The sequence below is a fragment of the Neovison vison genome, chromosome 2, assembly GCF_020171115.1.
Source record: "Neovison vison isolate M4711 chromosome 2, ASM_NN_V1, whole genome shotgun sequence".
NCBI classification, from domain to species: domain Eukaryota; kingdom Metazoa; phylum Chordata; class Mammalia; order Carnivora; family Mustelidae; genus Neogale; species Neogale vison.
Genome location: NC_058092.1, coordinates 62,147,589 through 62,163,605, shown reverse-complemented (window position 1 = coordinate 62,163,605; position 16,017 = coordinate 62,147,589). Strand labels below are relative to the sequence as shown.

At 33.5% G+C, this 16,017-nt stretch overlaps 1 protein-coding gene across 1 annotated transcript in view; it reads right to left on the bottom strand.

Moving 5' to 3' along the window:
• LOC122900093 (serine/threonine-protein kinase TNNI3K) overlaps nt 1-16,017 on the bottom strand; it is a 349,591-nt gene that overhangs the window by 310,558 nt on the left and 23,016 nt on the right. The window contains exon 4 of the mRNA XM_044238472.1: nt 4,438-4,546. Coding sequence (XP_044094407.1) covers nt 4,438-4,546 — 109 coding nt within the window. The remainder of the gene's footprint in view (nt 1-4,437; nt 4,547-16,017) is intronic.

Here is a 16,017-nt window from a genome sequence, read left to right as displayed (position 1 = left end):
TTAATCCATAATTTGTTACCCCCCTCCCAGCTTGAGAACGAAGATCACGGAGATTACACATTTTGAAATTAAATACAAGTCGATACAATCCCAGTATAATCATACATGTTGTTTATCCTAGTTCAAGCCAATTTAATTTGATTAACTTCATTTTCTTTAGGTATAAAATGGCAAGTGCAATGAATGCCTACCTCAAAGGTGCTAACATAAACAATGATTATCAGTTTTTAACAAAAATTTTTGAGCATTTACCATGTGCCAAGGTATCAACCAAGGTATACAACCATTATACCTTGGCCAGTCATTGTGCTAAAGCACTTTACATATATACAGTAAGGACAATATGAGTTAATGCATATTAAAATACCTAGTAGCTTGTGATCTCTCTCTCTCTCTATCAAATAAATAAATAAATAAATAAATAAATAAATAAATCTTTTAAAAAATAAATAAATAAAATACCTAGTAGCATGCCTAAAACATGGCAAGCACTATGTTGTTTTTTTTTCAAGTGCTATACAAATAGGTATTACAAATAAACACAAATATTAATAAAGCTAAATAAGAAAAAGAAGCTGCCCCTAGAGAACACATATACTAGTGGTTAGACAGACTTGGAAATGGATAAAGACAACACCATGTAGTAAGTGCTATTTACACTGATAAACAAAAAGATTAGAGAAAGCACAGAAGAGGAAATACAGACAATGGTATTCCAATGTACCACTTCTGTCTTTCCTTCTTCTGTCTTCTCTTTTTCTTCATCTCCTCCTATGTTTCATCTATTATCTCAACAAATGTCCAAACTTATGAGTGAATGCAACTTTATTGTGGATGATGAGAGAATATTCCATTTCCTTTCCCCTTCTTTAGCCTAGCAAACTCTCATCCCAAAGCTGTTATAGATTGGCATAAGAAACATAATGGTTTAGTTCTTTTTATCTTTTTAAAATTTAGTACTATGTTCCTGTACACTGTATTGTATATGAAAGCTATACCAGGAGATCATGTATGTGAGCTAACAGAAGCCTTGGTGGACAATGATGTGGAAAATCTCTTTTAATAAATGAATGTATTATCTACCTGGAATGCCATAAAGAACTTTTTGTTTGTTAGCAAACAAAAACAATAAAAACTCCCCAAACCTCCCAAATCTGTGTTTATACCAGTGATCCTCCACTTGTGACTCTGGTGTTAAATGCCTCTTTTTGGACATCTTTACCATTCTCCTCTTATTTATATGTTTAGAGAAAGCCTGATGTCATGAGGCATAACACAGTTGTTCATCACAGAAGCACTCCTTACATTATGTAAGGCATGGATAAAGATGAGAAAGAAAAAGGCTCTACATTTATAAAATACACAAAATGTCCTAGATACTCAAATGTAATCTCATACAATCCTATGCTTCATCTTCCTAAATGCTTTAAAATTTTGGTGTGGGAATCAATGAGTTAGACAATTTATATTCTCAGCACTCCATTCTTTTCTTTCCTTGTCATCCATCATTTTATTTTAGAGAAAAGAAAAATCCTCAGAACTTTGCCCTCGGCATGACTGACTTTCTTTCCCAGTGATGCTATCTGTCTTAATGGAATCAGACAGAGTGCTCTGTTTATGTTTGTTTGTTTGTTTGCACCCTTGAATCTCTGTAGACCATACTAGTTGCCTGCTTTCTCTTCTCATGTTCCTTAACCCTTCACCAATATCACTTCAGGCAGAGTTTTCACTGCAACTTGAATATCTTTCTAGAAGTAGTTTTTAAACTACTAAGTATCATTTTTAGCATGCAAAAATATTATCTGAGGAGTTTGTTAAAAATTCAGGTTTCTGGAAAACATCCCCAGAGATTCTGATTCATTTGATATGGAATGGAACCATGGAATCTAAAATTTTATCAAGCTCTGTTGGTTACTCTACTGTAGGCAGCTCTTAGCCCTTGAAGAAACATGATTCTAAGCTGGGGATAATCTTCTCCTTAGCTTCATTATTATCACTTTTGGCTAATGGGACATTTCTGTCACTTCCTCAATGGTTTCAGCACCAGACTGCCAGTCCTCTTTTCCATAAAATGCCCTACTATTATTCTTAGGAAAATTGATATCTATTTTGACGAGCCTTCTAGTACTGTCGCCAAATCCCTTTTGATCACAATCTTTAAAAGTTAGATTTCAAATTTTGGCATCATATTGAATTATTCTAACATTTCATATTTTTACTTTTGAAAACATATTAAAACATTTAATATTTTCATATTAAAACATTTAATCCTAACTTTCTTATTTTCTAACTTTTAAAAAACTATTTGTTTCTTCTACTAGATAATAAAGTTTTCAGTCTTTCTATCTGCCCCTATTTATCCAATCATGATAATAGAAACTTCCAATTATTCCACACCTACTGTGTGTTAGGCCCTCAACTCAGTACTATTTTGCAAATACCTGTGTGCTATTATTAACCTCATTTACAGATGCAAAGGAGGCTCAACAAAATTAACGAACATATCCAAGTTTACATAGTTTGTAAATAAAAGAAACTGGGTTTAAAACTATGTTTGCATCACTGTAAAACCATTACACTGAGTGACATAATTTTCCTACTCAATTTAGACAAAATGGTCAAGACATTTTTTCTTCTTGACTCCTCTAGACTTTCCATGGTACTAGTAGGAAGACCTCTCTCAGTAGTCAGCTGACCAAATTAGAGTTCCAGCACTTACTAGTCATACGATCTTGATAAGATATCATGTCTCTAGTCCTTAGTTTATCACCCATCAGAATTCATATTTATCACACAGAGTCATGGTGAGAATTACCAAATGTCTTGTATTTGGCGGGTCTGGAATAAAAACTTGAATATAGTTAGCACAATAAATTCTGAACTATATTCTTCCTGACACTGTTTCCTGCTTCTCACCCTAATACTAATTAGTAAAAGGGAGGTCACATTAATCATATAGTGGAAATGTAGGAAAAATCAGCTATAGCAGAAGCTGTTAAAAACAATGGTCTGTTGTTGAGGGAGTATGGGAGAAACCTATATCTCAAGCCTATTGTTAAACTTAATCCTTAAAAGGATGTCTATTTAAATTAGCCTTGACATACCTGCACAGTACTTCTTAAATTAAAAAAATAAATTAATAAATGAGTTTTTGAGTTCTTGAAGTTGAGGGAAATCTCTTTAGTTTAACCACATTTCATTCAGCACATTTATCTGAGTCAATAAGAACTATAGGATTTATGATTAAATTCTACATTTGCATCTCTTCTCCAACAAAATAAATATGTATGTATAAATCTATTATACCAGTGTCAGTCAAATCTCTACAGGAATTTGAAAAGTTTTCCCAAAACTGATCATGTTTAAGTACTTGCAAAAGTCAGCCCAGGATATCTCATCATGAGTATCAATACTGATTTATCATTTTGGGCCAAATTAACACAGAGGATCAACTATTTCCTAAATCATAAATTAATTACCTGAAAAAGCCTTATTAATCCACAGACAATTTCATATAAACTATATTATACATGGATAACTTTAATTGCCAGTTACGTGAACTTTGTATATTTACTATAGCTGCAATTTAGGTGAAAAATATGTCATTTGGTCAGTGCTTCACACTTGTTTTCCAAGCAAAATAGAGGGAGTTCTTTGTCACAAGTACATTAGATAAGTAACGCAGGTAAAAGTCAACATGGTTGATTGGCCTGCATGGAAGTTTCCTCAGTCAGGCAGCTAACTTACACTGACCCTCCAAAATGCATCTAGTTTTTCAATGCCAGATTCAATTTCTCCAGAAGGTTGCTTGTGTATAGAAGGGTCCTGCCCCTCTTTTTTGAACATTTTGTGTCTTCCAAGGTTGTGACACTATGCCAGATTATTTTTCTCTTGTTATCATGAACAAAACCCACTGAAAGCTTGAAGCCAGTATTACACAGTGTTATATGATTGTTCAGGGGCAGAATCATATTCAGTTCCATTAAGGGACAGCCTCTGAATGTCGAGAGAACAGAAGGTTTGTTAAAATTGGACTTATCCTAGTAGTTCAAAAAGAACAGCATGGCCAATATTCTACCATCATTTGGGAAGAGAAATCTTGCTTTTTGTTGCTGGCATGGCTTACAAGAAAGACCTAATTCCAGGAAAGATTATTTAGATCAGCAACAGCTTGTATTCAAAAGTCAGCCCTTATTTGCCTCTCTTTTTAAACTTTAGCAATGGAAGCATGTAAGTCAAAAGTCAATTTTTTAGGGAGATATTTGCATTTTAGGGCTATATGAATGGTCAAGAAGGGGCAACCTTAGATTTTTAAGGCCTAACATGCCCGGTAACATCTGAGATTCTGTGGGTTGTGTTTTTAAATATACATGTATCTAAAACAAGGTAATTAATAAAGATACTTATACCAAGAAAAATTAACTCTGAGAACTTTACCTAAATATGTGCCTTAGTTCTGCAAGTTCTTTTTCTTTGATCCGCAGGTCATCTTCTAATCTTTCTATTATAATAACATAAGATTCACTGACTTTCTTCTTCCATTCATCTAGTAAAGAAAAACAAATGGGACTGATTCATAGCTGTGCTTTGCAAAATGCAGGCACAGATCATAACATACAAGTAATTAAAACTCAGTTTTTTATTCTAAATTCTACAATACTTAATTTAAATTACTGATTGTGAGCTTAAAATACAGATGTTTATATCTAAAATGCAATCATATTGTAGTAATTAAGAACCCATTTGATACTGGATAATATATTTACATAAAAGAATATATTTGTCTTATTTCATTTGATTTTATTGCATTTTAATTATATCAATCTCTAGTTCCTAGACAAAAGTTTTTAGGTTTCAAATACTTGGTATTTAAGATATAATTCTAAAATCTCTATATTCAGCAGTATTCCTAGGAACATTTTACCTAAAAACTAATATACTTTTGTAAGAAATTTTCTGTTTTCTTTAAAAATCTTGCAGAGAAAAATAATTTGAGTTCAGACAATCTTCTCAACAGTTTCATATAATACATTGTCATTTCCTCCATGTAAAAATTAACAGATACTGCAATGATGTGTTAATTATCTATAACTACTATTTGAACCATGTTACATTTAAGGATATAAAAATAATTACCAGTGCAAGTTTGGGTTGGTCTAGATTTATAATTTCCCATTTGTTAGAAGTTTCTTCTTTTTCCCAGTGCAGTTCCTCAGGTTACAAGATTCCAAGTTCAAGTGCAATGACAGTCCAGTTGAAAAATACTTTGATAGTCTGGCTAAAAATAAGCTGACTGCCAAATGGAATGTCATGCAACAATGACAAAGAACAAAACAGTTTGTACTTTCAAGGGTGAAATCATAAAGGTAACTAATCAGTCTGCTTAAAACAGCTGTATCAAAAATAAATACCAAATGTTTCAATAGGATTATTTACCTCCATCAAGCTCTATCCATGCAGAGCTTTATGAGACATTTAATAGGTAAATCTAGAAAGTCGTTCAGTTACATCTGAGGTTCACAAACAGCTATTAAAACTATCTAGAGCTCCTTCCTAATCAGTTTCCCCTGAGTTAAAGTAATGCCAGTTGGAAAAGAGTGACTGGTGATGGAATTCCCCTCTCTCTATATAAATACTGGGAACCCATACCCTCTGACATGCTACTAATAGAAATAACTGTAAGTATTGCCTATATTAGAAATATAAAATTATAAGAAGAAATTCTCAACATAGACAATGATTAAATTTTACCTGTGTTGATTATGTTGAACACCATAAGAATCATAGATAAAATCTAAGAAACTGATTCTACAAATGGCAATTCATAAAATAACAATGACGAGAACAATATTGTGAATAATAAGATTGAACGCTTCTTGTGTGATAGATACCAGTCTGAGTGCTTTATATACATTTTGTCATTTATACCTCATATGTTGCAAGATTCTGCAGGGTATATATATCATTCCTATATTATGGATAAGAAAATCCGTATTTGCTAATAGGCGGACGAGTCTGGAATCAATTCTGGGTCTATGTATTTCTGAAGTTCAAGATAGATATTATTATTGTTAAAGTCTCCCTAATTCTTCTTTCATTCACCTTCCATTTACTTCATTGGGTTCATTTCTCTTGGCCTCTGCATATTTCCACTGATATAAATGAACTCAGGGCATGATGTAGAAAAAATGGAAAACATAGAAAATTTATCTGATTTTTAACTATGTATTTCTTTTGTATAATATAATTATACCTAGAGGATATAGATTTTGACCTTGCAATTCACCTCCAGAGGATATAGTTTTAGTGTAACAGGTATGAATGCCACATTTATTATAGTTTAATATTCAAATCATTTGTCTTTTTGAAGTAAATGCTAAGGTAAATTTAGGATTCCCCACACCTTTTTCTCAGCAAAGGTAATCTATGCTCCAGAGAGTGGGCTTCCATACCTATCAGATATAGCTAGAGAAGTAGATAATCTGACTTCATGGACATCTCTGTCCACCCACAGATAAAACTTTCCTTATCTCTCTTCATCAGTATATGCGATCAAGGCTTTTGCTGTTTGCTATTCTGTGGGGGCTTCTGGTTACTTGTTCTATGCATTCTGCATTTTCCTTGTTTGAAGGCCAGTTGCACCTGCTTTCCCTTAGCACTTATGAGACACATATCTCCTCATGTCAGCTAGTCTTTGCTGTCCCCAGACAGACAGCCTTTAGGCTCATTGGCCCAGGCACCTGACTTCCTCAATGCTTGGTATTGAAGACCAAGTATTTAGTATAGTCCTGAACGCCATACTGGGTAGTCTTCTTTAAGAGACTTGTGGTCTCCCAAGGTGTAGCCTTGGGAAATAATGCACAAGCTCGCCCTTCTTTCAGATTTCCCTAAAACAATCCATGGTTTCCATACTGTGAATCCAGAGGGTCAGATATGGGAAGCAGGACTGACTGCAGACCTTAAGAACACCTAATCTATTTTTTCTGATCTTCTTTTTCTTTCTCTACTATCTCAAGTCTTACACCAGTATGTGTGTGCATGTGTATATGTTTACTGCCTGTACCAATTGAAGGAAAACCTAGTTATTAGATTATTTTGCATTATTTTTCCAATGTCCTTTTACAATACAAATTTGATGCATTAATTTTTAGGACTTTTCCTTTTGATTTTCAAAAATAGTTTCATTCTTTCAGAAAGGCTGGTTCTTACAAATGAAAGCTTTGATTTTCAAAAGCTACAATTTGTGCTATTAGTTTACAAATCCAATCAGCAACTCAACTGAATCTTGTTATACTCTGAAGCAATAAATTTTGTCCCCTCCCCCCTAAAAAGGTAGGATAACAGCATAAAAATTTGGGAAATGGTAACCCCAATACATAAAATATTTAATGTTATTAAACTATAACAATTCCCTACTTTCAAAGGAACAAAATCTACAAGCCACTACTAAGAATATGAGTTTAGGTCATGGGTTAAGGGCAGTGGAGTAATCCTCCTGCTTGCCTTCTGGAAGGTGAAGAAAAGGCTGGAATAAGCAAATGACCCAGGATAATATCTTTCACTTTTCTTTCCTAAGGGATGTAGGAGGGAATCCACATGGAATCAGGAAATATTCTCCTCACTACTGAATATATTTCTGTAAAAATTACTTCTTTCTATGTTGAGTTGGCCAAATGCTCTAGATTGAATCCTACTCTTCACCATTCTGGACTGCCAAAAGTTCAAAAAGCATGTTATTTCATATATTATCAAAAACACAACCTAATTACAAAAATGGTAAACTTCTCAAACTTTAGCAAGTGTAGATGCCACCTAAGGAGCTATGCAAAAAAAAAAAAAAAAAAAAAAAAAAAAAGAAAGAAATAGGGATACATCCCTAGAAATTCTTATTCAGTAAGATCAGTACTAGGGCCAAGGAATCTGAATTTCAACATGAATGCTTAGTGATTCTAATCACTCAGGTAAATGCTACCCAAGGCATACTTTGAGGAGCACCATTTTAAGGTTGCTTAAAGTGAACTGCCCACTTATCTGAAGTTTTTGTGTCTTTGAATTCAATGTAAGAGAAGAGAGAATAAACACTGTAGTAAAGAAAAAAAAAGAAGATTGTTTAGATTCTCAGAGTTTTATTCAATGGAAATCACTAGGACAATAGATGATTTGGCTATATGGCATTCTGGGAAAGGCAAAACTATGAAGACATTGAAAAGATCAGTGGTTGTTGGAGGAGCAGGGAAGGGAGAGGAATGAATAGGTGGAGAACAAGAATTCTTTAAGGTAGTGAAATTATTCTGTATGATAATGTAATGGTAAATACTTGGCATTATGCGTTTGAAAAATCCATAGAACTATAAATCACAAATGTTAACTATGGACTTTAGTTAATAATAACATATCATTATTGGTTCATCAATGGTAAACAAAGTACAACAATAATTTAAGATGCCAATAATAGGGGAGACTGAGGAGGGTGGTAATAAAGAGTATATGTGAACTTTCTGTACTTTCTGTTCAATTTTTCTGTAAATGTAAAACTTTTAGTAGAAAAGTCTAATAATTTTTAAAAATTAAGGAAAAATATAAAATAAATAAGACCTAAAATAGTAATTTCTTAACAAGACCATTTGAGCTTGTCAAGGAATATTTATAACTTATAAGGAAAAGCCTTCTCAAAGGAATATATGACTCATAGTAAGCAATTTTTCTTTCATACTTTTTTTTTTCATTCAAAATGTCAGGGGAGATTTAGTAAATACCTTAGTTCTTCAACTATTCCTTTTTGACCAACCTCCATGTTCTACTGAATTGCCTAAATATAATGTTAATGTCTCCATCTTTTCAAATGATTTATCAGACCACTTCAGCACATACATAGATATGTTCTAATACTCTTTCAATAAGCCTATTAACATTCTTTCTGAATTCCTTTATTTTGGGTTCATATTATTTATTTATCCCTATCTACACTTGTGCATCTGCTATTTATATTTCATACAAGTCTCTTCATAAATATTTAAAAGGATGATCTCAAGATGAAAAATATAAAAACTGACCTTGACACTTCTACCTTTATGATTCCAACAGATAAATTATAAAGGGACATGGATCCCATGAAATCAAACTGATGCCCTTGGAACAATTCTTAACAAATTTAGGAATCTGAGTTCATTTACACTTAAAACCTAAATTGTTCTTTCACTGTATGTGAGTTCTTATTAATATGTTCCAAAGTTTAGGGAAGCTTAGATTGTTGATGTATTATAACTGGTTGATAAGCAATTAAGAGAATTATTGCTTTAAACATAGAATCACTAATTGGTATACATTTAGGCTTTTTCCTTGTGTTCAATAAACATAAAATTCCTCCTATTAAAACAAATTTTTAAAAAATATTTTATTCATTTATTTGATAGAGAGAGATAAAGCAGGGGGAATGGTAGGCAGAGGGAAAGGGAGAAGCAGGTTCCCTGCAGAGCAGGGGGAGCCCACTGTGAGGCTTGATCTCTGGACCCCAGACCATGACCTGAGCTGAAACAAGTCACTTAACCAACTGAGCCATTCAGGCACCCTAAACACAAGCTTCTAAAGAAAATTTGTGTATTGTCTAAGATAAAATTATTCAATTAAAAATTATTTGATCAATTTCCTTTAAAGCATAAATTTCCACATTTAAAGAAGTATAATTTGTAAGATTCTTATTAAACAAGTTTCCTTTCTTTTCCACTAGAATACCTGAAGTATGTTGGATGGAGCTATAAATTACCATTATGAATCTGAACATACGGAGGTAATATTTCAATTAATTCTTTAAAATGAATAGGACTTGACAATATATAAGAATGAAAGTAAAGGTAAAAAATCAATTTTGCAGTAATTTAAACAGGTGTTCTCAGTATCACAAGATATGAGGGTATATTAAAGAAAGAAAAAAGTATATTGCTATTTTTGTTTCCTATATACTATGACAGCAATTGCAAAAATCTTAATTTTTCCTTTGCCTTCCTTTGTTGCTGGGTAAACATGAAGTAAAGCTTATTAAAGAATCTAAATAAACAGAAATGAGTCACATCTCTGTCACTGGCTAAAACTTTTTTTTCCAAATTGATGGGGCTTTTTTCAATTGTCCATTCTGCTCTTTATTGGTGGATTGATTCATCTATTTGCTCAGTAAGCATGTACTATATCATGCACTCCAAAGTGATCATGGGGGCCAGCGAGAGACACATAAACAGGCAATTGCAATAAAACATTTGTCCTATGATAGAGATTATAAATGACTGGTAATGAGAAGGTACATATAATAAAGCTTAGATTCCACTTAGAAAAAAATATCGTTAAAACCATCAGAATAATATAAACTTCATGACACAGGCCATTTCTACTTTCCTTTTATCCTTCTTTCTCCCTTCCTGAGTCAACTGGCCTGATAAGAAAATAACACTATGTTATAATTAATAGTTCAATTAATAAATTATTGTCTTTAGGCATAACATTTCCATGCCTGAGATTTGTCATTTAAAAGTCAAACAAATAATCTCTGGCCATACCACTCTGAATGTACCTGATCTCTTCTGAAAATCAAACAAATAAACAAAGAAAAAAAAGTGGAAGAGGGAAACAAATACAGTTCTACTTACATTGAGTTTTCTTGTCACTTACCAATTATCCACTTGGGGCTATTCCTAAAAAATGAACAGAAAGCTAATTTAATGTAGGTTGAGCAAATTACTTACAGGTTCAAAAAGTGGCTTTATAAAACATGTGGTTGTTAGAAAGCCTGCAGAGTGATTCCGTATGACCAGTTCTTTGCTTAGTCCCTCTAAGCAGAAACAATCTCAGTAAGTAGTATGTCCAAGCACAGTTAATCATTATTTCTTATTATATCTCGTCCTGTATCTTCTTAGTGGAAGAATGGTGATAAGAGTTATCATGCCATACACTTTCATGCCATCCTCCTGCAGTCCTATATCATACAGTGCCAAAAATGCCATCAGTCTTTGGCACGTACTCAGAAGTTCATGATCCCCCTTCTGTTCATACAGCCCAGCTCAGCATCCCACCAATTAGAACTGACACTGACTCAACTTAACATTTTCTATCCATTTTATACCGTAGTTGTGGAACTAGAATGGGTCCCTTCACAGCTGAAATTTCATATACATATAATCTTGAATGTCCTGAAGAGAAATTAAAAAGGATTGCTATGGTTAAATTCGTGTGAAACTGTTGGGGATACAAAAGAGTCAATTTGGGGGCACTTGGGCTTCTCAGTCAGTTAAGGGTCTGCCTTCAGCTCAGGTCATGATCCCTGGAACCCTACCAAAGGCTCCCTGCTCAGCAGGGAGTCTGCTTCTCCCTCTGCTTCTGCGCCTAATCCTCACTCATGTTCTGTTTCTCATTCTGCTCTTTCTCTCAAATAAATACATAAAATCTATAAAAAATAAAATAAAAAGTCAATTTTTACTCACAGTTCTGTTAATGGATTAATCCATTTGGTGGGGTGAATCAATGGAAAGCACAGTTTATAGGGCCACACAGCTTTGATTTCTTGTTGTAGACATTATTCTCCCTGAAGATAATTATTAGGGGACTTGTTATAGCAAAGTAATATTAGAGTACATCCTAATGTCAGCATACTTTTGATAATAAACATAAGTTTCCAATTTTATATAGTCAATATATGTAATAATAAGTTTGTATCTTATTTTACTGGTATCCAAATAATATACCCTTCCCACTTGATATTCAAATTTAATAATCTAAGTGTATATATATATATATATATACACACACTTAAAATATATAAAAATTAATGATTTCAATTAGAATTTATGAACAAATTACATGTTTTCTTTACAATTTTACTCCTTTTCTTAAAATGGATTATCAAAAGTAGACCATAATTGTTGCGAATTTCAAGATAATTTGTTTTCATGGAGAGTCATTTTCAGAAGTTAACACTGCATTTAACTGCATTTAAAGTAAGTGTGTATTGTAGTTTCCCTAGTCTAGTAATATGGAGAGTGACTGCCTCTACTGTTTTTGCCCATACCACTCATGAAAAATCATATTAAGAATTTAACTGAGATGTTAGCACCTCTGAGGAGCCTTTATAATTCTATAAACTATTTAGACCACCTTTTCCTTGATTTTCTCACTCTATCTAGTTCTCTGATTTGCCTCTTGACTCCATAATTATGGTCACTTGAGGTCTATGCCAATGTGAAAAAAATGTGAACTAGACTTAGCTCAGTTTAAAAACCTTTAAAAATTGTCCTCAATGGAAGAGATTCATGTTTGGAATTACAACGTGGTAGAAACTGTTAGAAGCACCTCCTTCCTCCCCAAGGGTTCCCCACTTTCCCTACAGTACAAACCCTACCATTTAAGATCAACACCTTTTGAGAGCTAAAATAATTGATGCAGACACTTCTAACTTGGGTGTCTCTGATGCCTAGGTTTATTAAGTCATGGCAGAATATACTGGAGTTAAATTCCAAATCTCGAGCCTAATTGTTTAAGTTGGCTTACTATGTGATACCATTTCCTAACTGCTGCCCAGAGTTGCCCAAGTTGAGGTCTGGATCTGATTAAACAAATAGTAACCTAAATTTGTTCCCTTTTTTACTATTCATATATGCAGCCAGAGAAGTGATGGAGTCTGTGGGGAAGGGTCACAAGGCATTTGGAATTTGTGAGGGCCTTAGGCATATCGGAATAAGAGATAAATGCATGCCATCAATTGAAGTTTAACAAATTAATTCTATCATCATCTCTCTGAAACTTTCATTTCCCATGATGCTGAAAACCAACTTATTTAGGTACATAGTAGTTAACTTGTTAGCTAATCACAATAGTTATCTACAGATCCTCTAAAGACCACACTATCTCTCTTTGACCTATTCCATAATTCTCATTTCTTCTACTGAGTCTGGACCTGCATTAATCTGCAAAAACATCTAAAGATAACATATTGGGGCTGCATCTTTTAAAGTTATTAGAGGCAGCTGTTATACCTGTTCCTTTCTGATGACCAAGTACCTTTTTATTTGGCCAGTATGTACAATTCTGTATGTGTGTAAATAGTATATATACATAAGTATGCATACATTACATACGTAGGTACACTACATATGTATATACATTATATCTATCACACATATATACATATCTACCTATCTATCTGGTCCAATAACAGCAGGAAAATAAAACAACTGACTCTACAGAGTAGATTCTGATGCTGTCAAATGGATGGTGCAGAAAACCACATACTGTACGACTTCAGAAAAGGAAAGGGTTACACCGGGCTGGCTGTAGAAGTTTTCTGGGCATGGCATGACTTGAAATAGGTCTTGCTGCTTGAGGCGCTTTAAAAATCTTGGAACAGAAATGACTATTTTAAGTTTGAACATATGATAAAATGAGAACTTGAACACAATTTAAATCATATCACTTTAGAGGAGTCAGAGAAATTATTAAGATAATTGCTATTATTGCTTATACAATAAACAAATTAAACAAAACTGATGAGATCAAAGTAACTTAAACTTCAACTTGGATTCTTTTTTTTTTTTTTGAGACAAATAATTGATGAGATTAAGTTAGGAAAAGTCATAAATAGCAAATGACAAACAAATCACATAAAGTGGCGGCAACAGGAGGAAACAGAAGGAGGAAAAATAGCAACAGTTTCAAAAGGAATAAAAAATCAAACCAACATTGCTTGGAAAAACTAAAAAAAAAACCCATAATTATCATAGGAGAGAAGCACTTGGGGAAGTAGTAGTGTTCTATCAATGAGAGGAATATGCAAATTATATATGAACTCATGGTATATTATGTCAAGAAACATACTAAGGAAAGTGAGTGGTTTAGACAGAAGCATCATGTTACAAAGAGGATCATAAAAGTTTTTAACGTTAAGTCTACTGAAATTACATTTGAAATGCAGTGTTCAATGCAGGACACCTACCTCATTATTATAGAAGAAAGATCATAGAAAAAAAGTTTTTCTCGGATATGCAGTAAGGGATTATGAAATATATTTATCCTAGCTAAAGGGAATGACTGAACATATTTTCTAAGTGCTCCTTTAATCCATTAAATTTTCCTAGATATCATAATTAAATAGGCAGCATATTATCATCCATTTAGAAGGTGTTTTATTTGTTTGCTTTTGTTTTAATTTGACAAAGGCTTTCCAGGGGTCCCTGGGAGGCTCAGTCAGTTAGCGTCTGCCTTTGGCTTGTGTCATGATCCCAGGGTCCTGGGATTAAGCCCTGCCATGGAGTCATGTCAGGGCTCTTTGCTTAGTGGGGAGTCTGCTTCTCTCTCCCTCTGCCTGCTCTCCCCCTGCTTGTGCACCCTTTCTCTCTCTGTCAAATAAATAAATAAAAATCTTAAAAAAAAAAGAAAAAAGAAAAAGGCTTTCTAGTAAAGTTTTATCAATCCATTCCAGACTCACACGGACCAGTGGCCCCTAGTGTTTGTATATCTTGAGTTTTGGCTTAATGCAGATCACAATGAGTTAACAGTAGAGCTAGGAACCAAACTAAAACACTGTCCAATTTTTATACTTTGCCCTGTGTTGAGCTTTATGCTTAACTAGAAAATTATGTTCTGTTTTTATTCACTGGAAAACTTTGAAGATGATTTCATTGCTTTAGCTAATGTCTTGATTATGGGCTATAAAATATGCATTTATGTAAGTATTTTTGTTGTTACTGTTATTTTTTCTACCAAGAGCCATGAAAGAAAAGGTTTATGCAGTGTAGCTAACTACATAAACACATTCTTTTTGCTCTTTAAATCAGATTGATATAATAATGTTGTATGTGGTGTCATTTCTATATCAATAAAAAAGCCACCTGCATACTGAATTTTTAGTTCAGCACAGATGATGATAAAGTCTTGTAAAGACAAAAGGTAGCTATTCATGTCTAAACAAAAACATTTCCCAGAAATATGTGTTTAAAGAGAATATAAAATATAGGATTAAACACTAAAGTTTTGAAATCTATTTTTTGAAGTTCAGAGTAAATAAGCTCCTGTGAAATATCCATATTATGTTAATATGCTTGTGAGCTTCCTCTTTTCCAGTTCTCTCATTTCAGTTCTACAGTGTTGTTCTTTGTGCACTACTTATGGTTAGGCGAAGTTATCACATGGACCACCACCCTCCCTGAATTTATAGAGTTTTACTAAGAAGTGATCTGTGGGAAGACATTGGATTTTTATTTTTTTATTTAAAAAAAATTTGTTTGCTTTCTTACTCCTTACTGTCAAAAAGTCAACTTTGTCATTTGGTAGCCAAATACTGGAACAATTACCCCCACTTCTCTCTCTCTCTCACACACATGCACACGCACACACACATACACACAAACATACACACATGACTATACTACCTTCTCTACTCTCTGGGATAATTGACTCTGTTTAATTTATGAAAGGTACATGAACATTTTTATGAAGGACTATAAATTAACCTAAACTTTGGGTATTTCCCCAAGCAGCTCCTTCTTACACACACTACACTTCAGACCGGGCTTCTTTTAGAGCCTCTCCTATCAATCTTCACTAATGCTATTTCCACTGTTTACTCTTTCTCCTTCTGTCCACCTCAAAAACAAACAAAAAAACCCATAAGCATGTCAATTTTTATTATTCCTTCAGATCCTGGTATAAATTTTACTTCCTTGAGAGGCCTGTCCTGATCATGTACCTTTTGTTAGTCCCTTATGCTGACTGTCCTTCAGGACACCTGGCAGTTTGTTTATTATAGCTCTAGTCACAAGTTACTACCATTACTTTTTTTTCCCCTGCCTTGTCATTTGCTAGACTAAAAAACCCTGAGAACAATGAAAAGTGCCCTACTATCTAGAAAAGGCCCTGACACATAATTAACATTCAATATATATTTGATAATTTGAAGTTAGAGAAGTGGTCTACATTATTTGTTATAAACAATAATCTTATCCCTGAAGAAATATATACCCATTTCCTATTTCAAGGTAC